This window comes from Neophocaena asiaeorientalis, unplaced genomic scaffold (genome assembly GCF_003031525.2).
Source record: "Neophocaena asiaeorientalis asiaeorientalis breed wild unplaced genomic scaffold, Neophocaena_asiaeorientalis_V1.1 scaffold345, whole genome shotgun sequence".
NCBI classification, from domain to species: Eukaryota; Metazoa; Chordata; class Mammalia; order Artiodactyla; family Phocoenidae; genus Neophocaena; species Neophocaena asiaeorientalis.
The window spans coordinates 944687-967240 of record NW_020175181.1 but is presented as its reverse complement, the minus strand read 5'-3'; the positions used below and the strand labels follow the sequence as shown (position 1 = coordinate 967240).

At 40.3% G+C, this 22554-nt stretch overlaps 1 protein-coding gene across 3 annotated transcripts in view; it reads left to right on the top strand.

The window, feature by feature from the left end:
* ZNF512 (zinc finger protein 512) overlaps positions 1 to 22554 on the top strand; it is a 36093-nt gene that overhangs the window by 11314 nt on the left and 2225 nt on the right. For 2 of the 3 annotated variants that reach the window (XM_024764444.1, XM_024764443.1), the window contains exons 4-13: positions 576 to 671; positions 1271 to 1354; positions 2208 to 2332; positions 2873 to 2959; positions 3373 to 3471; positions 4054 to 4221; positions 7147 to 7341; positions 17948 to 18049; positions 18975 to 19037; positions 20208 to 20306. In XM_024764444.1, the coding sequence (XP_024620212.1) occupies positions 576 to 671; positions 1271 to 1354; positions 2208 to 2332; positions 2873 to 2959; positions 3373 to 3471; positions 4054 to 4221; positions 7147 to 7341; positions 17948 to 18049; positions 18975 to 19037; positions 20208 to 20306 (1118 nt within the window). The remainder of the gene's footprint in view (positions 1 to 575; positions 672 to 1270; positions 1355 to 2207; positions 2333 to 2872; positions 2960 to 3372; positions 3472 to 4053; positions 4222 to 7146; positions 7342 to 17947; positions 18050 to 18974; positions 19038 to 20207; positions 20307 to 22554) is intronic. The other variant, XM_024764445.1, reaches the window with a different exon arrangement.

The window sequence follows — 22554 nt, the reverse complement described above, 5'->3', positions numbered from 1 at the left end:
GGACCGCCAGGGAAGTCCCCTGAAATTTTTTTTAAGGTGTTAGGCTGTCATATACTCTTAGCTTCATGAACTGTCCCTCTGTTTTACTGAGTGAAATTCTGCTGATCTTACTCCTCTAGGTTATATGGTATAGCCTTTCCTCTTCATACGAATTGAACCTTCTTTCCCGTTGTTCTAGTTTGATCCTCTGTTGAGGGTTTAGACGCTAGTGTAAGGATTATTCTAAGGAATTTTTTAGTGGTTATAGTCTGAAGGGTTCTTAGTAGCCCTTTATCTTGAACAGTTAGCCTCAAATCAGGATCAAACAAATCACACTGCCTGAAGGATCTTATTTTTCATAGGGAACAGTTGATCACTTGGGATGGAGAACAGTACAAAAGGAAAAGGGGAGGTTGAGTCAGTTAATGAAAAGTTATACCAACTTCCCTAAAAATGTTACAAACACTTCTCTAAGACCTGTGCTTGCTGATAATCTTTCTCTTTGGTGGTCTTGTGATCGATGATTTGAAGGCGGGCGTAGATGTTCTCATATAAACCATACTGAAATTTTGTTTTGTTTTCCTATGTTATTTCAGGGTCAGGTGGAGTATCAGCCAAAGGAAAAAGGAAACCCAGGCAGGAAGAAGATGAAGACTATCGAGAATTTCCTCAGAAGAAGCATAAGCTTTATGGTAAGGGAGTAACTTTGCTAATTCTTTTTCACTTCGTGCCTGGGCTTTATTCTCTGAAGGTGAAAGGGAGAGGGACCTTAGATTTTGGCCCTTAAGCACTTTTGAGCCCTTTGAATTTTTTGGCAAGGAATGGCCTCCATCCTGCCTTTTTTTTTTTTTTTTTTTTAATTTTGGCTACGCTGGATCTTCGTTGCAGCGCACGGGCTTCTCTCGTTGTGGCGTGTGGGCTCTCTAGTTGTGCCGCATGGGCTTCTCTTGTTTAGCCTCACAGGCTCTAGAGCTCGCAGGCTCAGTAGTTGTAGCGTGCGGGCTCTCTAGTTGCAGCGTGTAGACTTAGTTGCGGTATGTGGGATCTTAGTTCCCTGACCAGCGATTGAACCCGGGCCCCTTGCATTGGGAGCACGGAGTCTTAACCACTGGACCACCAGGGAAGTCCCCCCATCATGCCTTATTTTACCGTTTTCTTCTGTCATGACTTAAGGGAGTCATTTGGTTGAGGGAGTGGGGCCTAGGGTGTTGAGAAGAGGAAAGAGATTTTGGTGCTAGAGAGGGATCAGAAAAGGTGATGTGTTGGGCTTCAAGTTTCTGTCTTGCGTCAGGGAGGAAGCAACGGCCTAAAACTCAGCCTAATCCCAAAGCCCAGGCTCGTCGTATTCGGAAGGAACCACCAGCTTATGCAGCAGGTATGCTTTCTGTTGGAAGCTTTTTGAGATCTAGTTCTCTCATTCTGTCTTTTTTGTTGTTGTTGGTAAAGGAATGATGTACCAAAGCGTTTTTTTAGGGAGGCGCTTATTAAGCGCATGGCTTTGGAGGTCAGTCATGTTTGTTCAAGTTTTGGCTCTTCATTAATTTTTTGACCTGCCTCTTAATTTCTGCAAACTTCAGTTTCCTTGTCTCTAAATAGGAATAATAAAGGCAGTCAGAATTGTTGTGAAAATTAAATGGGATAAAAACATTTAACAAAGTCTCAGGCACATAGGAAACACTTAGCAAACTGACTGTTATGTATCTCAGTATCCCATTCTTTTTTTCCTGTACCTGGGCCTCTCCCGTTGCGGAGCACAGGCTCCGGACGCGCAGGCCCAGTGGCCATGGCTCACGGGCCCAGCCGCTCCGCGGCACGTGGGATCTTCCCGGACCGGGGCGAGAACCCACGTCCCCTGCATCAGCAGGCAGACTCTCAACCACTGCGCCACCAGGGAAGCCCCCAGTATCCCATTCTTATATGCTACTATGAAAAATATGACCCATTGACAGTTCTATGTCAGTAAAACTGGGAAAAAAATTATTGCTCATTTGTTTAAGCCACTGGGCTTTGGAGTGGTTGTTGGATGGTTTTGATCGTGGGGAATTGAGTAGGAGTTTCAGAAAGTCTTCACTGTCTGAAAAAAATTATTTCTAGAAGTTATATATAGCAAGTCTTTCCCCCAGGAAGAGGAAAAGCCACTTTATGATACTTTTCCTAAAATCTGGGATTGTGCTTTTTGTTTCTGGAGAATACTGCAAATTGTAAGTGTTCCTTTCTCTCCTTTGTAGGCAGTTTAGAGGAGCAGTGGTACTTAGAAATTGTGGATAAAGGCAGTGTCTCCTGTCCTACCTGCCAGGCAGTGGGGAGAAAGACCATAGAGGGCTTAAAGAAACACATGGAAAACTGCAAACAGGTTAGATATTTTGTGGCATTTCATAACTGTTATGACTTTTTACCCAAACTTTAAACCTCTGGCACTGTGTTGGATATGCTGATTATTGTGGAGAAGAGGCAGCATTGTGTCATAGAGAAAACATAGACTCTGGAGTCTGACAGACTTGGGTTTGAATCTTCATTCAGGTACTTATTAGTTGTGTCCTTTAGCTTTTTATGTGTGGACCTCAGTTTTCTCATTTATAAAGTAGAGATAGTTAATACCTTGTGTAGTCCATGAGAGGATAAAAAAAGAAATATTACATGCTAAGTGCCTACCCCATTACTTGGCAAATACTGGCACTCAGTAAATGGTAGTTCTCATTATTTTGAAAATGAATAGCCTTTACCTCTTTGCCCTTGAGGACATGACAATGAGCTTTTGGGATTTTGAGATTCATTGACTACTATAGAATTTGGGAAATAAAGGAGATACAGACCAGAGCAGTTGAATAGGACTTTGTGACATTCTGTTTCTCTGTTGAACAGCCTGGCCCTGAGCAGTGTTTTTTCCTTGTAGGAAATGTTCACTTGTCATCATTGTGGGAAACAACTTCGTTCACTGGCAGGGATGAAGTATCATGTCATGGCAAATCATAATAGCTTGGTAAGAGTGTGTTCTGTGCTGTATGAGCCATTGTGGTAGTTGGATGCCTTTACTTGGACAAATGTAGATAAATCAGTGGAGATGGCTAAGGCTCTGGGACTTCATGGGGTGTTAAGTAAGAAGACCCTTTAGATAGAAGAGTTACACACAATGAAATGTGGATACATAGGTATTTGTGTTTAGGTTAGCCCAAAGGTTCATATCCTGGGAGGTGGAGGCTTTGAACTCTTAGTTCCTTTACATTCACTTCACTGTTTAGGAGAAGATGGAGAAAGCCAGGAGTCAGATAACTTAGATTTCATGGACATCAGCTTAGGTACTAGTCCAGTCCTTGATTCTCCTATGCTAGAATTTTTTTTCTGTATCTGTCTTGTCCATGAGTCATTTGCCTGTCTGCTTCTCTTGCTTTCTAGCCCATCTTGAAGGCTGGAGATGAAATAGATGAGCCAAGTGAGAGGGAACGTCTCCGAACAGTTCTCAAGAGACTGGGAAAGCTGAGGTGCATGCGTGAGGTAAGAGCCCAAAGACAGCAACTCCTTCTGCCTGGAGCCTCAGGTCAATGTCTTTCTGTTACTTGCTTCCATGTCTCCTGCTTCTCCCTTACAGACCTGGTTTTGTGTCATCTTCCAGCATAAGAGCGACTTCTGTTTTTCAGGGTCTCCTGAATTCATTAACAGTTCTTTATTTTCTTTCTCATCTCCAGAAATTTGTTCTCCCTTTTCCCTTTGTTTGAAGGAGTTTCTTTGTCATCCTTTCTTTAGTGTGATAAAGAGGATTGTAGTAACCTCATGTGAGGAACTTTGATATTGCTGGCTGTTTGATATTGGGGTGGAGTTGGATCATAGACCAAGGAGGAAGCTGTGACACAGACGAGGTATACAGTTCTAGTTTACTGATTGCTGACTAAGTTGATTGAATATCATACTTGGTGGTAGATAGGACAGCAGTTGGGCCAGGGACAAGGAAGAGTTGTGCGAATGGGAAATGCTGGAGAGGGTCTCTTGATACCAGAGCGTCTGTTTGTATGATGTGGCCATTTAGAAATCATATAAAAATATGTAAGATTATAATATAGGCCTCTCTCCTTTGTTCAGAGTTGCTCTAGTAGCTTCACCAGCATCATGGGATATCTGTATCATGTCAGAAAATGTGGCAAAGGGGCTGCAGAGCTGGAGAAGATGACCCTGAAATGTCACCACTGTGGAAAGCCATATAGATCGAAAGCTGGACTTGCGTATCATCTGAGGTCAGAGCATGGGCCTGTGAGTACTGATTGCTTTCCAGACCCTGTTTGGGGATCTGTTCTGCGGTGACTGCTTGCCCCGGCATCTTTCCTACATCCTTGGTTCCTCATTTGTAGTCCCTTTTAATCGGAATGTTTTTGTTCTCTCTCTTCCTTGTTCTTTTGTGCTCTCCTGTCTGCTGTTTGATCATTATTAGGTTAAAGAAATCAAAGTTCATTGTATAGTCTGGGCAGAAGTAAACTCATTAGTATATTTTTAAAGCTTAAGACATTCTCCCTAAGTGAGAAATTTTGCGGGATTCTATCCAGCCGATCCCTCTATTCCAGTTTTTTTGTCCTGACTTTTTCTTTTCCTGATTACATTTCTAGGCTCCCCCACCTTGTTTTTTCTTTTTTAGCGTTAAGTTTCAAGATATAACTTATATATGGTAATTAATATTCACTCTTTTTAGTATACAGTTATGAGTTTTGACAAAAACATACAGTCATGTAATTACCACCATGATCAAGATATAGAACAATTTGATCATGCCCCCCAGATTCTTCTGTGTCCCTTTGTAGTCAGTTGTTCTTCCCATCCCCAGCCCCTGGCAACCACTGATCTATCTCCTGTCCCTATAGTTTTGCCTTTTTTGGAATGTCATATAAATGGGATCATACAGTATATACCCTCTTGAGTCTGACTTCCTTCACTTAGCATAATGCATTTGTGATTCATCCATGTGTTGCATGGATCATTAGTTTATTCCTTTTTGTTTCTGTCTAGGATTCCACTGTATGGATATTTCACAATTTATCCATTCACCAGTTGAAGAGCATTTGAGTCATTTCTAGTTTTGAATAAGCTGCTATAAACATTTACATAAAGGTTTTTGTGTGAAAATAAGTTTTAATTTCTCTTGGGTAAATACTTAGGAATAGGACTGTTAGGTCATATGATAAGTGTATGTTTAACTTTGTGAGAAACTGCCAAACCGTTTTCCTAAGTGGCTGTGCCATTTTGCATTCTCACCAGCAAAGTAAGAGAATTCCAGGAGCTTTGCGTCTTTATCATCACTTGCCCTTGTCATGTTCATTTTTTTTTTTTTTTTTTTGTCATGTTCATTTTTAAAATCCATTCTAATAGGTATATAGCAGTATTTTACTGCAGTTTAAATTTGCATTTCCCTAATGACTAATGATATTGACCATCTTTTCATCTGCTTATTGGCAATGTCAGTCTTTAATGAAGCTTCTTCTTTAGTGAAGTGTCTGTTGAAATCCTGTGTTCATTTTATTGTTGCAGTTTTTGTTGTCTTGCTCTTATGTTTTAAATATATTTTGAGTTTTTTACATATTCTGGACACAAGTCTTTTTTTTTTTTTTTTTGCGGTACTCGGGTCTCTCACTGTTGTGGCCTCTCCCGTTGCGAAGCAGAGGCCCCGGACGCGCAGGCTTAGCGGCCATGGCTCACGGGCCCAGCCGCTCCGTGGCATGTGGGATCTTCCCGGACCGGGGCACAAACCCGCGTCCCCTGCATCGGCAGGTGGACTCTCAACCACTGCGCCACTAGGGAAGCCCTTTTCTTTTTTTTACATCTTTATTAGAGTATAATTGCTTTACAATGGTGTGTTAGTTTCTGCTTTATAACAAAGTGAATCAGTTATACATATACATGTGTTCCCATATCTTTTATTTATTTTTTTATTATTATTATTATTATTTGCTGCGCTGTGCAGAAAGCAGCATCTGAATTCCCCGACTGGGCATCAAACCTGTGCCCCGTGCATTGGGAGCGCAGAGTCTTAACCACTGGACCAATATGGAAGTCCCTGGACACGAGTGTTTTAGCAGATACATGTTTTGCAAATATTTTCTCCCAGTCTGTAGCTTGTCTTTGCATTTTTTATAGTGTTTTTCAAAGGGCAGAATTCTTAATTTTCATAAAGTTCCGTTTATCTTTTCTTTTCCTTTTGTGGATAATGCTTTTGTTGTTGTAGCTAAGATATCTTTGCCCAATCCAGTGTATAATTCTCTTTTGCTGCATTATAGCAATCAGCATAAAATCACTGGCTTAAACAACACAACTGTATTATCTCACAGGTCATTAGGCCAGAAGTCCAGGTTACAGCATGACTCAGCTGGTTCCCCTGTATAGAGCCTCCCAAGACTGGAATCAAAGTGTCGGTAGGGCTGTTCCTTTCTGGAGGCTCGAAGAGAGGATCTGTTTCCTGGCTCATTAAGATGGTTCAGGAATTCAGTTCCATTCAGGCATAGAATCTCATTTCCGTGTTTGCTGGGAGATGTGCTCAACTTCTAAAGGCTACCTGCAGTCCCTGGCTCATGGTCCATTTATCTTCGAGTCAGCAACAGTATTGAGTCTCTCTCATGCTTGAAATGTCTCCTGCCTCTTTTTTCTGTCACACCTCTCCTACTTAAAGCCAAGTGATTATGGACATATATTAGATGTATAAGAATACCTTCACATCAGCATCTAGATTAATGTTTGGTTGATTAACTGATGACGGTAGCCTCACCAAGTTGACACATCAAAAAACCATCATGCCCAGGATCACAAAACGTTCTCCCTAGGTTTCTTCTAGAATTTTTATACTTTTATGGTTTACATTTATGGCTACGATCCATTTTGAATTAATTTTTGTATATGGGTTGATGTTTATTTCTTTGTATATGGGTATATCTTGACTTTTAACCACTTTCACTTATTCCAACACAACAGATTTTATCCTGCTAAGAAGCTTTTTACCAGTAAAATATGCATTAAGATGGTAGAGCTTTATACTAGCGGTTAGCAAGCTAGGAAGTAGCTTTCTTTTCTTCCTTTTTTTTTTTTTTTTAAAAAAATAGCTCTTTTGATAAGAGAGCAGGAAGGACAACCTTTAATCATTGGATCTGATGGAAGCCATTTCTCAGACCTGTGTTTTACTGTGTCTTATTCTTGCAGATATCCTTCTTTGCAGAGTCAGGACAGCCAGAGTGCTTGAAGGACATGAGCTTGGAGCCAAAGAGTGGGGGCCGAGTTCAGAGGCGTTCTGCCAAGATAGCTGTATACCACCTGCAGGAGCTGGCCTCTGCTGAACTGGCCAAGGAGTGGCCTAAGAGAAAGGTGCTTCAGGATCTGGTACCTGATGATCGGAAGGTGAGGCAGAAAGTAGTGTTAATTTTGAACCATTATGTCTGATACTGGGCTTACTACATACAGAAAAGTAAACACACTTGAGTGAGTACATGATAGACAATATTTTGCTCCTTTATCCTTGGAGATGGAGTATATCTGATCCAGCTTCAGTGTTTGGATTCATGTAGGTCCTAGAGTGACAGTCTTTTTCAGAAGTTCTTTAAGGAGCCCTCTTAATTTTAGGCTACTTCCAGGGTGAACCTCAATTCCCAGGTCACTTTTTTGTTTGGTCTTTGCCCAGTATATTTCCACTTTGTTAGTTCATATGTAGTAGTTTAATATTTAGTTTAGGTAGGTGTTTTCAGTTTGTTTTTATAGCAGTAGAACCCCTTTCCCCACCTACTTTTTTTTCCAAATAATAAAAGCTTATGCAAAACACCAGTATATAAAATAACTAAAAATGGAGTTGCTCTGAGTAACTAGGGGTAGTGAGCCCAAAGGCTTGTCTACTTAGCCTTCTCCTTGATACTTTTATCATTCCCCTCCACGGCCCAAATGCACTTCTCAGGGGTGCAGAGCTCATCTTGGAAGCCTTTGGTTTAGAATAAACAGATCATAGAGGGAAGGAGCCCTATTTGGCCAAGTGGAGACAAGGAGTATATGACAATGGAGTAGTCATGGGAAGGGCTTGGAGGGCTATACAGTAAGGACTAAGATCAGAGTTAAGGGTCTGTTACTCTCCAGGGTGTCAAGAAGAATAGTTTAGATTTGGCCTGGTGCATTGACCCATGTGAGAGGAATGTTATGTATTATAAGAAAATAGGTCAAATCTAGAAGTTAACACTTTTTCTTATTTGGTCTAAAAATCAGTCCTACTGGTGTCCAAGAAGTTGGATCCTATTTTTGAATATCAGAACATCCTTTCTTGTTTCAGACTTATTGCCACTTTTTTCATGCCACAGGCTAAAGTACATGGTTATCTAAATTCAGTTTAGATGTGAATTTTGCACAGTGATATATATCTTGTGATATTGCAGTCCAGTTGCTTTCATTTTGCATGGTATGCGTTAGAGAATTTGTTAGCTCACTCATAAGTTTTGGTATTGTTACCTAGCAGATACTTTCTCAAAATCATCAAACAGTTTTATATTTTGACCGTGTGTGGGTTTTAAGGCATAATTATGTTTTTTAAACATAAAAACTTAATTTTTTGGATTGTGGTTCAAAAGTCAAAATGATGACAAACATTGAGATATCTCACTCTCATTTGTCTTTTTCCTCTCCTGTATCTATGATTGGTAGTTTCTTGTGTGTCCTTCTGGTGTTTCTTGATGCAAACACAAGCAATTTGTTTAGGAAAACCTCCTGTGTTTTCCTTTACTCTCACACTACTACACACTCACAACGCTTCTGATACCAGATGTGTGGGGTTTTCCCACACTGGCCAATTTTCCAACACCAGCTGGGTATCCTACAATTTAATATAGTCTGACACTATCTACTTGGAGTTAATATCAGATCATATAAGTTAAGGGCTCAATCCCACAAGACTGCTTCAACTTCAGATTCGAGTCATAAGTCCCAGGTTGTCAACTTGTACTCTGATGGATTGGCTATAAATTGGGTTCCCATGACCCCTTCCTTGGGTTTGATAATTTGCTCAAATGATTCACAGAACTCAGGGAAACACGTTTACTGGTTTATTATAAAGGATGTAATGAAGGGTACAGATGAACAACCAGATGAAGAGATACATAAGGTGAGGTCTGGAAGACTCCTGAGCATCAGAGCTCTTGTCCTGTGGAGTTGGGGGTGTGTCACTCTCCTGGCACATAGATATGTTCACCAACTCAGAAGTTCTCTGAACCCTGTTATTTGGGGATTTTTATGGAGGGTTCATCGCATATGCATAATTGATTATTAACTCCATTTTCATACCCTCTCTGCTTGCCAGAGAATGGGAGGTGGGCCTGAAAGTTCCAAACTTCTAATCATTGCTTTGTCTTTCTGGTGACCACCCTCCTTCTAGGAGTCCACCAAGAGTCAACTCATTAGAACAAAAAATGCTTCTGTCATCCAGGAAATTCCAAGAGATTTAGGAGCTCTGTGTCAGATATTCCTGTAACTGAGGGAATTACAAATTTTAGGAGCTCTGTGTCAAGTACCAGGGTCAAAGACTAAGTATTAGCAGGATCTAGGGCTCAGAGACCAATATATATTTCTTACTATTTTACAAATATATATTCCTTTTTTAAAAAACCTTTGTATTTTGAAATAATTTTAGACTTACAAAATAATTGCAAAATTAGTACAGAGTTTCCATGTGCTCTTTACCCAGCTTCCTCTAATGCCAACATCTTAACATGTAAGTATAACAGGATCCCATCAGCATTCCATCCGGATTCCACATTTAATTTTGTTAACTGTGTCTCCTTAGTCTCCTCCAATCTGTTACAGTTCTTTGGGCATTCTTTGTCTTTTGTGTCCTTGACACTTTTGAAGAGACTATCTGGTTATTTTGTAGAATATCCCTAATGTGGGTGTGTCTGGTATTTTCTCAAGATTAGATTGAAGGTTTTATGTTTTTGGCAAAAATGCCTTCAAAGCAATGTTGGCCCTTCACAGTGTACCATATTAGGAGGTGTATGTATCTTTTTACTGATGATAATAACCTTGGTCACTTGATTTGGTGTCCAGTTTTATCCATGGAAAAATTACAGTTTTCCCCTTTGTATTAATAAATATTTTGTGGGTAGATTGAGACATTCAACTAATCTGTCTTATTATACTTCTGCCCACTTTAGCATCCATCAGTGATTCTTGCCTGCAACAATTATTTCTATTGTGTTTTAGTCTAATGATGATTTTCTGTTTCCATCATTTCTTATTCAATGTTAATTGGAATTCTCCTGTGAGAAAGATCTTTTTCTTCTATTAATTTATTTATGTAAGTATGGAGTCATGGATACTTACTTTATTCTAGGGTTATAATCCAATGCTATTATTATTTTGCTGCTCAAATTGTCCCAGATTTGGCCATCAAGGGCTCTTTTAAGTGGGCTCCTGTGTCGTTTCAGCATGTCCCTATCACTTTTTGAGCACTTTTTAATTCTCTGACACCGTGAGATACTGTAGGTGCATCTTGTATTTTTCTTGCCCCAGCCCTGGAACCAACTGTTCCTCTAAGGAATCCTACTTTCTTTTATTGGAGAATATATTTAGAAACAAAGATTTGAGTGCTAGGTGTACTTATTCTTACTGGGATGTCATTGCTTCTGGGTCCTCTTGATGGATAGAAATATGACATTTATGTATGAATATTCATGCACACATACACATAATAGTATTTATTCTATATCTGTCTGTTTAAAGCCATGATTCATCTCCAGTCCAACACTACAAGTTTCATTCACACCTTCTTTTTTCCTTACTTGTAACTCCTTTCTCTAGTAATGAGAATCCTGGCTGTCACTGTCTACAGTATATTTATTTATTTGCTCAATCCTACTATAACATGAAGTAGTTTCAGAATTGTTAACCCATACCTCTGTAAAAACCAAATTTACTAACTAGAGACTAATATTTATATATAGTTTTTTTAATCTTTAGCCTTAGCATATATAGTCAAAGTACTGTTTTCCAAAGTTTCTTAGGTTGGTTCCCACCTCCCCCACTCCTTTCATTATGTTTCTCATTTGTAATAATTATATTTCTCATTTGTAATAATAAGGTTCATGTGTTACTCTTATTACATTTTGGGTTCCCCCTACATCCTATTTAATTTAATGGGGGAGTAGCCAAAATGGTAGAGTAGTACAACTGTGAGCTCACCTCCTCCCATGGACAGACCTGTTTACAAAGCAACTATCTTTGAGAATGAGGTGAAGACTAGCAGAAAATAGCAGTTATATCCACAACTAAAGATGTAAAGAAGGAACTACAACAAGATGGGTAGGAGGGGCAGAGACATGGTAGTCAAGACCCATATCCCTGGATAGGTGACCCACAAATGGAAGAATATTCACAACTGCAGCGGTTCTCTCCAAGCTGTGAGGGGTCTGAGCCCCATATCTGACTCCTCCCCAGCCTGGGGGTCCTGCACTGGGAAGATGAGCACCCACAATGTCTGACTTTGAAGGCCAGCAGGGCTTGCATACAGGAGAGCCAGAGGGCTGTAGGAAACAGAGACTGTCCTCGTAGATAGCACACCAAAAAACCTCACACACTCCAAGACCCATTACAGAGACAGTAATTGGAAAGAAGCCTGAGTCAGACCCACTTGCTGGTTTTGGAGAGCCTCCCAGAGAGGCAGGAGGCAACTGTGACTACCCCAGGGGAAACAGTCACTGGTGGCAGCCATTTTGGGGAGCTTGTTTGACTGCGAGGACACTGGTGCTGGCAAGTGCCATTTTGGAGTCCTCCCTCTAGCCTGTGAGCACCAGGGGCTTACCACCCCCCAGCCAGTCAGCACCAGTCCCAGGACCGGCTCAGGCTGAGCAGCTACCACACTGGGACCCAGCTCCCTCCACCACTGGGCCCAGGACCTGGCCCCACCCACCAGCAGGCCTGCACCAGCCCTGACAGCCCCTAGAGCCTGGCCCTGCTCACCAGTGGGCCAGCACCAGCACTAAGAGCCCCAGGCTGCACAGGCAGCTTTTCTGGGACCTGGACCTTCCCAACAGTGGGTTGGCACCAGCCCCAGGACCCCCTGGGCTATGCAGCCAGCCTTACTGGACTTGTCCCACCCACCATCAGGCCAGCATCATCCCTGGGTGCCCCCAAGCCTGGTAGCCAGCCACCCTAGGACCCAGTTCTGCCCACCAGCAGGTCACCACCGGTCCCAGGGCCCCCTGGGGGCCTGCTGTCAGCTGCACTGGGACCCAGTCTTGCCCACCAGTGGGCTGACAGCCAGTGCATGAGTCAGGGCCTAGCAGCCAGCTGGACCAGGTGCCAGCCCCGCCTACCAGTGTGCCCGCAGTAGCCAGCCCCACCACAAAAGAAGGGCTCACATAGCCCACATAGGGGGAAATCCCTAGAGCATATTGTTCCAGTGACCAGAGGGGAGTGTGCTACTAGTTGCCACAGGATGTCTCATACATAAGGCCACTTCTCCAAGATGGGGAACTGTAACTGACCTGTCTAATATATGGAAATAAACACAGAGAATTAGGCAAAATGAGAAAGAGGACTGTGTTCCAGACAAAGGAACAAGACAAAATCCTGGAAGAAGAACTAAGGAAAGAGTAGATAAGCCTTCTACCTGATAGAGTTCAAGGTGATGCTCATAAAGATACTCAGTGAAATCAGGAAAAGAATGGACGAATACAGTGAGAAGTTTAACAAAGAGTTAAAAAGTATAAAGAAGAACCGAAGAACTGAAGAATACAGTGACTGAAATAAAAAATACACTAGAAGGAGTCAGCAGTAGATTAGATGATACAGAAGAACAGAAGAGTGAACTGGAGGACAAAATAGTAGAAATCACCCAAGCTGAATAGAAAAAAGAAAAAGGAATTTTAAGAAATGAAGATAGTTTATGAGAACTAACATTCACATTATAGGGGTCCCAGAAGGGGAAGAGAGAGAAAAGGGGGCAGAGAATTTATTTGAAAAAATAATAGCTGAGGGCTTCCCTGGTGGTGCAGCGGTTGAGAGTCCGCCTGCCGATGCAGGGGACACGGGTTCGTGCCCCGGTCCGGGAAGCTCCCACGTGCTGCGGAGTGCCTGGGCCCGTGAGCCATGGCTGCTGAGCCTGAGCGTTCGGAGCCTGAGCGTCCGGAGCCTGTGCTCCGCAACGGGAAAGGCCACAACAGTGAGAGGCCCGCGTACCACAAAAAATAAATAAATAAATAAATAATAACAAAATAATAATAGCTGAAAACTTCCCTAACTTGGGGAAGGAAACACATATCCAGGTCTAGGAAGCACAAAGAGTCCCAAACAAGATGAACCCAAAGAGGTCTGCACCAAAACACGTTGTAATTAAAATGGCAATAATTAAAGACAGAAGATCTTAAAAGCAGCAAAGCAATTAGATACGTACAAGAGAACTCCCACAAGACTATCAACTGACTTTTCAGCTGAAACTGCAGGCCAGAAGGGGGTGGCACGATTTATTTAAAGTGATGAAAGGAAAAAACCTACAGTCAAGTACTCTTCCCAGTAAAGCTATCATTCAGATTTGAAGGAGAGTTAAAAGGTTTTACAGATAAGTAAAAGCTACAAGAGCTCAGCACCACTAAACCAGCTTTGTAAGAAATGTTAAAGGGACTTCTCTAATCGGAAAAGAGAAGACCACAGCTAGAAATATGAAAATTACAAAAGGAAAAAATCTCTTTGGTGAAAGCAAATATACAGTAAAAATAGGAAATCAACCACTTATAAAGCTGGAAGGAAGGTTAAAAGACAAACTAGTAAAATCATCTATGTGCATAAGGGATATACAAAACAGAAAGCTGTAAAATATGTCAAAAACATTTGAGGGAGAGAGTAAAAATGCATGGTTGTTAGAATGCCTTCAAACTTAAGAGAACATCAACTTAAAAGAAAAAAAATATATATATGGGTTGCTGTATGTAAACCTTATGGTAACCACAAACCAAAAATCTGCAATAGAAAAAAGAGAAAGGAGTCCAAAACTATCACTAAAGATAGTTATCAAATTACAAGGAAAGAGAGCAAAAGAAGAAAAAGGAACAAAAAAGAGTAACAAATACCCAGAGAACAGTTACCTAAATGGCCATAAGTACATATCTATCAATAATTACTTTAGATGTAAATGGACTAAGTACTCCAATCAAAAGACATAGAGTAGCTGAATGGATACAAAAACAAAACATGTATACATGCTGTCTAAAAGAGACTCACTTCAGATCTGAGTGACTGAAAGTGAGGGGGTGAAAAAACGTATTCCATGCAAATGGAAACAAAAAGAAAGGTGGGGTATTTATATTTATATCAGATAAAATATTTATATCAGATAAAATAGGTGTTAAAGACCGTAACAAGAGACAAAGGACATTACATAATGATAAAGGGATCAATCCATATTTATATCAGATAAAATATTTATATCAGATATTTATATCTGATATTTATATTTATATCAGATAAATATATTTTTATCAGATAAAATATTTATATTTATATCAGATAAAATAGATCAGATATTGATATCAGATAAAATAGGTCTTAAAGACCGTAACAAGAGACAAAGGACATTACATAATGATAAAGGGATCAATCCAAAAAGAAGATATAACAGTTGTAAATATATATGCACTCAACGTAGGAGCTCCTAAATACATAAAGCAGATGTTAACAAACAAAAAGGGAGAGGGACTTCCCTGGTGGTCCAGTGGTTAAGACTCCGCGCTCCCAGTGAAGGGGATGTGGGTTCAATCCCTGGTTGGGAAACTAAGATCCCACATGCTGCGTGATATGGCAGAAAAAAAAAAAGGGAGGGGTAGAAATCGACAATAACACAATATTAGTATGGGACTTTAACACCCGAGTTACATCAATAGACAGATCATCCAGACAGAAAGTCAATAAGGAGACACTGGCATTAAATGACACATTAGACCAGATGGACTTTATATGTTTTATATATATAACATTCCATCCAAAAGCAGAATACACATTATTTTCAAGTGCACATGGAACATTCTCCAGGATAGACCACACGCTAGGCCACAATACAAGTCTCAATTTAAGAAGATTGAAATCGTATCAAGCATCTTTTCCAACCAGAAGGGTATGACACATGGGGGCTAAGCAATATGCTACTCAGCAACCAGTGGGTCACTAAAGAAATGAGAGGAAACTGAAAAATATCTGGAGACGAATGAAAATGGAAACACAACAATTCAAAATTTATGGGATGCAGCAAAAGCAGTTCTTAGAGGGAACTGCTAGATTCTAATGATACAAGCCTACCCCAGGAAACAAGAAAAATCCCAAATAAACAACCTAACCTTATACCTAAAGGAACTAGAAAAAGAAGAACAAGCAAAACCCAAAGTTAGTAGAAGGAAAGAAAGAATAAAAATCAGAGCAGAAGTAAATGAAATAGACACTAAAAATAAATAAAAAGGAAACATCAATGAAACTAAAAGCTGGTTCTATGAAAAGTTAAAAAAAATTGATAAACCTTTAGCCACACTCATCAAGAAAAAAGAGAGTGACCAAATAAAAGGAAAAAGGAAAAGTTACCACTAACAACAGAGAAATACAAATGATCACGAGACTACTATGAATAATTACAGTATATGCCAATAAAAAGGACAACCTAGAAGAAATGGATAAATTCCTAGAAACATCCAATCTCCCAAGACTGAATCAGGAAGAAAAAGAAAATATGAACAGACTAAATTGAATCAGTAATTTAAAAGCTCCCTACAAACAGAAGTTCAGGACCAGATGGCTTCATAGGTCAATTCTACAAAACATATAAAGAAGAGTGAACACTGGTCCTTCTCAAACTGTTTCAAAAAATTGAAGAGGAAGGAACACTTCTGAACTCATTCTGTGAAGCCAGCATCACCCTGATACCAAAACCTGACAAAGACACCACAAAAAAAGAAAATTACAGGTCGGTATCACTGATGAACATAAAGCAAAATCCTCAACAAAGTATTAGCAAATCTAATTCAACAATACATTAAAAGGATCATACACCATGATCATGTGGGATTTATCCCGGGAATGCAGTGATGGTTCAGTATCCACAAATCAATCAGTGTGATATACCACATTAACAAACTAAAGAATGGAAAGTATGGGGTTATCTGAATAGATACAGAAAAACTTTTGACAAAATGCAATCCGTCTATGATAAAAATTCTCAACAAAGTGGTTACAGAGGGAACATACGTCAGCATAATAAAGGCCATCTGTTACAAGCCTGCCAGTAACATCCTACTCAATAGTGAAAAACTAAAAGCATTTCTTCTAAGATCAAGGAGATAAGGATGCCCACTTTTATTAAACATAGTATTGGAAGTCCTAGCAACAGCAATCAGACAAGAAAGTAAAATCAATGGCATCCAAATTGGAAAGAAGTAAAATTGTCACTGTTTGCAGATGACATAATACAATATAGAGAAAATCCAAAGGGTACCACAAAAAGCTATTAGAACTGATCAATGAATTCAGGAAAGTTGCAGTGTACAAAATTAATACACAGAAATCTGTTGTGTTTCTATACACTAAAAACGAGCTATCAGAACTCAGAATTAAGAAAACAATCCCATTAACAATTGCATCAAAAAGAATGAAATGCCTAGGGGCTTCCCTGGTGGCACAGTGGTTGAGAGTCCGCCTGCCGATGCAGGGGACGCGGGTTCGTGCCCTGGTCCGGGAGGATCCCATGTGCCGCGGAGCGGCTGGGCCCGTGAGCCGTGGCCGCTGGGCCTGCGCGTCCGGAGCCTGTGCTCCGCAACGGGAGAGGCCGCAGTCCCCACCCCCCCAAAAAAAAAAAAAAAAAAAAAAAAAAAAAAAAAAAAAAAAAAAAAAAGAATGAAATGCCTAGGAATAAATCTCACAAAGGAGGTAAAAGACCTATAATTAGAAAACTGTAAGACACTGATGAAAGAAATTGCAGACAACAGAAACAAGTGGAAAGATATACCATGCTTATGGATTGGAAGAATTAATATTATTAAAATGACTAAGAAAGAGGAAATGCTTATAAATAAAACGAGTTTTGTACTGTGATTTACCAAAGGTTCTTTAGGTTACCTTTCTTACTTCCTCCATTAACCTCTATGGGCTTGGATCTGTTCTTCTGTCTCAGAGAATCAGTTTCCTTTCAGATGCTTCCATTTTTCAAGCAGGAGGACTGTGTATTACCAATAGTGAACTTTGCAAGAACTGTCTCTACAGGTGTTAACTCTTCTGGAAACTAGTTATAGTTGTAAGAAGAGACTAACTGGTGTCAAAGCATGAGAAAGGAAGTGCTAGGAATAATTCTACTTTTGCAGTATAAGCAAAGAATAGATGTTCTATTCCCTGAGTTTTCTCACATTCTTTCAGGTTGAACTTTAATTTTTTTGTGTTAGAATTTTTAAAATATCAAAAATTAACATGATGTCATTGAAGAAAAATGATAAATGCAGATAAGCAGGCAAAAAATGAAAATCACTCAAAATTCTAGCACCCAGAGAATACCACTGTTAACATTTTGATTTATAGCCTTTGACCCATATCCATATATTTCTATTGAATATGTAATATATATATGTTCCTTGAGTATAATATATACATATTATATATATATTATATATAGAGAGGGAAAATTTATATTGCTTTCTCTTTTGTAACAAATATTTTAACTGTATAATGCTCTGTCACTAGCTTTTTTTTTTCAACTTTAGATGAAATGTTATATCTGAAAGTCTTCTGTCCTCTGTTAAAAATCAAACTATTTTAAGACAGAACAATAGGCAATTATACTTACGTGTTTCAGGAACTTTAAAGGATCTTACATATTATCATTTTTGTGTATGAAAATATACTTCTGCAACTCTAGAATTATATGAACCTGAAGAGTTATGTAATTCTGTTACTTTTGGGGTATTTTGGTTGAAAGTTGGATTCCTCCAATAAAATGTTTCTTGTCTTGTAGTTAAAATATACTCGTCCTGGGCTACCGACCTTCAGCCAGGAAGTACTACACAAATGGAAGTCAGATATCAAGAAGTATCATCGCATTCAGTGTCCTAACCAGGTGGTTCTTTCTCATTCATTTATTCACTAAATGTTGATCAAGCATCTGCTGTTTGTTTCAGTTATTTATTCCTTTGTGACAAAACACCTGAACTTTAGAGGCTTAAAACATCAATTACTTTGTTAATGATTCTGTAAATCAACAATTCTGTCAAGACTCAGAGGGCAGTTGTATATGGCACCAGCTGGAATCATTCATGGGTTGCATTCTGCTGGAAACTCTGATGGGGCCTGAATGTCAGGTGGCTTCTAAGCAGCTACTTCAGCTGGGAGATTGATTGTCCATATGGCCTCTCTCTCTTGCATGGTAGTTGCGTTACCAGTGGGGTACATGGTGACTGAATTCTCAGACAGCGTGTTCCAAGAACATAAAAGCAACAGCTCAGATCTCTTAGGCCTAGCTTCAGAATTTGTTCAGCCTCATTTCCATAGCATTCTGTTGGTCAAAAAAATAATAGGACCTATCCAGTTTCAAAGGGAGGATAAATGACTCACTTCTTGATGGGAAGAGTGGTAGAGAATTTCCAGCCATCATTAATCTACTACAGCTGTATATGCAGTACTTTGGGGAGGAGTAGATATATAAGAAGTAAGAGACACATTTGCACTAAAGAAAGCTGATTTTTGGAAAAACTTGAGCATACAGTTTTTTGTATTTTTGTAAGTATCAGAAAAGTACTAGGGAACAGAGTGTTCTAAGCTTTTTTAAACAACTTTTTTACCTCTTTTTCTTTTACCTTTCCTTGGTTTTCTTTTTGTTCTTTGGCTTACATATTTTTCTGTGTGGTTTGTGGTGCAATATATTGGGTTTCTTCCCCCCTCCCTCCCCCCGCAAGGGTACAGTGGGTTAGTGCAAATGGCCAGATTGCTAAGAAAAGGATGCTGTTTGGTGTGGTCTTCACATGATTTCTTTTTCTCTTTTTCAGGGCTGTGAGGCTGTCTACAGTAGTGTATCTGGCCTTAAAGCTCACCTGGGCTCTTGTACATTGGTTTGTAACGTTCTGAACTATTTATCTTAACATGACCTCTAAAATAGTCTGACATGGAAGAGAATTCAGATTCGGTGAACAGCTAGTTGTCCTGTTTGCTATTACCTTCAAAGGCTGGTTTAGTTTAGTTTTGTTTTGTTTTTGTCCCAGAGATCCTCGGTCTGTTAATTGGGTGGGATGCCAGGGTATGTCCAAGATGCAGAATGGGCCAAAATAGCCATAAGTCATATCAATGAAAAAATTTGGAGAAAAATATATAGTTCTGAGTCCCTACCAGGGATTTAACTTCTTCCACCTGAGCGTCTACCACACTGCGCCTGCCCTATCTTGTTGGGCCTTCAACTTCCTAGAATCAGCTTACATTGTGCTTATCTGGATTGGTGAAGATCCTCAAACCCATCTGAACTATTCTGGCTTCTGGGGATGGGAGGTGCGATCCCTGGGTGTTAGGCTAACAGCCATTCACCTCACTGAATCTTTTCCATGTTGACCCCAGTGCCCTGCAACCTACCAGTCATGGGGATGGCTGCCACTTTCCATTCCCATTCAGAAGTATCTCCTCACACAAAATAAGCACCATGGAAACCCGAAGCTTCAGGAGCAGAGAGAAGTCTCAGTCAAGGCAACAAGGGAGTTGGAGACATCCAAACCAGATCTGTCCAGGAATGCTTAGGAGTTCGCCATCTTGATCCTAGTTTCTGAGTCATTCAGCTAGATCTTGTGGAGGGTACTCTTCTAATTCTGGATTCCTAAGGCACGCTTTGCAGCAGTGGATTGATTCTAGCGGGAAGAATTGCACATTGGTGCCTCACTGAACTTAAGGAGTTCGATAATTTGAGGGGAGGAGCCAAGAGAACCTGGAAGTGAAGTGGAAGACATAAGGGAAGATAGAAAAACGTGACATGTTACATAATAAAATTAGGGGAACTTCAGGTTGTGTTGGGGAGGGTCAGTGGGGTCAGTGTTTGGTATAGAACTGCATTAGGATAGATGTGTTATGGTCATAGTATGCCCAAACTTGTTTTCCTAAATATAGTGACGTTTCGGATTTTCTTCCTTCTTCACTTTGCTGAAGTAGTATCTCCTCTTTTCATCTCTGACAGTCCCTTCCCATTGCCCAGGTATGTGTTCCTGAATTTACCCTTCTCTTTCTTTCTTTCTTGAAAATAGGGAACCTTTGTGGCTGGAAAATACAAGTGTCTTCTATGTCAAAAAGAATTTGTGTCAGAGAGTGGTGTCAAGTATCACATCAACTCTGTCCACGCTGAGGTGAGGTTTCTCCTTTCCCACAGTGTTTTTATAATCTTGTGGACCCCATGAATATGCCACAACGGATGGGAATTTTGTGCCTCTTATTATAAGCTAAGACTGTCAGAGAGACTAAAGGGTCTACATTAGAGTTTAAAAACTTCCTAAAATTAGGCGTGTAATAGTATTTTTCTGTGAAAGCATTTAAAGATCACTGTGGGTGTGAGCATCCCTGACTCTTCTAATTATCTTAAGTCCGATTAAATCAGACATCTGGGAACCAGGCTGCATTTACACCTTTGGAATTCTTGTTTCACAGCAATGTCTGTGCTCCAGTTTTCTGGTATTCCAACATCTTGGAGCAACCTGTTTTGAATATTGTTGATATACCATATAGAAACAATGTAAAAGATGTTATTGAGACAATTGAGGCGACTTGAATACTAGCTGTACTACTAAGTAATAGTAATGTGTCAATGTTAATATTCCAAAATGTGATAATTGTATTGTAGTTATGCAGGGGAATGCGCTTGTTCTTAGGCAGGTACATGATGATGTTTTTAGGGATGAAGTATCATGTCTGTAGCTAAATTGTGAATGGTTCAGAGGAAGGGAGAGAAGAAGGGGAAGAGAGATTAACAATGGTCAATCTAGGTGTTCATTGAACTATTGTAACTTTTCTGGAAAGTTTGTAAATTTTCAAAATTAAAAAATTCTGTTAAAAATGCTTTAGGTTCAGAAGGTCAAGAGTTTTCTCTTGGGGAAAGTTTTTAGGAGTCCAGGTGAACAGAGAAATTCTCTACCGTATAATTAAATACCCTTATTGCAAAAGCTCAAGGAGTAGAGTGTGCATTCTCTTGGAATATTTTACTGCAGATACTGTTGTTGCCTGGCGAGGAAAAATAGCAAGCGCCTGCGGCTGTCCTCTGCCCTCAGATGCAATAGTTCTTAGCAGTGTGGGCTTGAGTTAGTGTCATCCATTGTGGTTCCTGTTGCTTTACTGGTTGAAGCTTTGGGAATCCCTTTCCATATCTGAGATTTCTTCAGGAAGGCGGTCTTTTTTTTTAAATAATGTTACCTTTCTATGCTTTGGGCAGTATTTGAAAGATAATTATCTCCTGACAAAATCTGGCCTTTGTATAGTTCACTCGTTTCTCCAGTTTCTGTTTCAAAAGTTGGAACCAACAAATTTCACTTAGTTTGGGACTTGCTCCCAAGTATTTGTTCAATAATTTATGCCTGTATTTATGAAATCCTTATGGTGTTAAACGTGTTTACCTTGTTCCTCCCTTTCTGCCTCACTTTCTTTTTTTTAAATTATATTTATTTTTTTGGCTGCATTCAGTCTTCGTTGCTGCACGCAGGCTTTCTCTTGTTGCGGAGAGCTGTGTGCGGGCTTCTCATTGCGGTGGCTTCTCTTGTTGTGGAGCATGAGCTCTAGGCTCCTGGGCTTCAGTAGTTGCAGCATGTGGGCTCAGTAGTTGTGGCACATGGGCTCAGTAGTTGTGGCTCGCAAGCTCTAGAGTGCAGACTCAGTAGTTGTGGCGCACGGGCTTAGTTGCTCCGCAGCATGTGGGATCTTCCCGGACCAGGGCTCAAACCCATGTCCCCTGCCTTAGCAGGCGGATTCTTAACCACTGCGCCACCAGGGAAGTCCCTAACCCTTAATTTTTTTAAACTGAGACTCAGAGAGGTTAATTTTCTGATGGTCGCATGGCTATAAACAGAGCTAGGATTTGCACCCAGGTGGTCTGACTGCAAAATTCATGCTCTTAACCACTACACTGTCATGAAATAAAAATCTCCTATGGCTCAGTGCTTTACATCTCATGAGAAGATTTTTAAAAGGAGAGGAGTGGGTGGGATCATGCTAAGTAATCAGTAGTACCCGAAATCATGTCTTATACAAGAAATGCTTGTAATGACTGCTCTGTACTGAATTTCTCCAGTTTAAAAGACACAGTTCTAAGCTCTGGTTCCATATCTGTTTCCTCTTTACTGTGTTCTGTCCTAATCATGCCTTAAAAAAAAATCTTCCCGGGGCTTCCCTGGTGGCGCAGTGGTTGAGAGTCCGCCTGCCGATGCAGGGGACACGGGTTCGTGCCCCGGTCCGGGAGGATCCCACGTGCCGCGGAGCGGCTGGGCCCGTGAGCCGTGGCTGCTGAGCCTGCGCGTCCGGAGCCTGTCCTCCGTAGCGGGAGAGGCCACAACAGTGAGAGGCCCGCGTAACGCATAAAAAAAAAAAAAAAAAAAAAAAAAAAAATTTCCC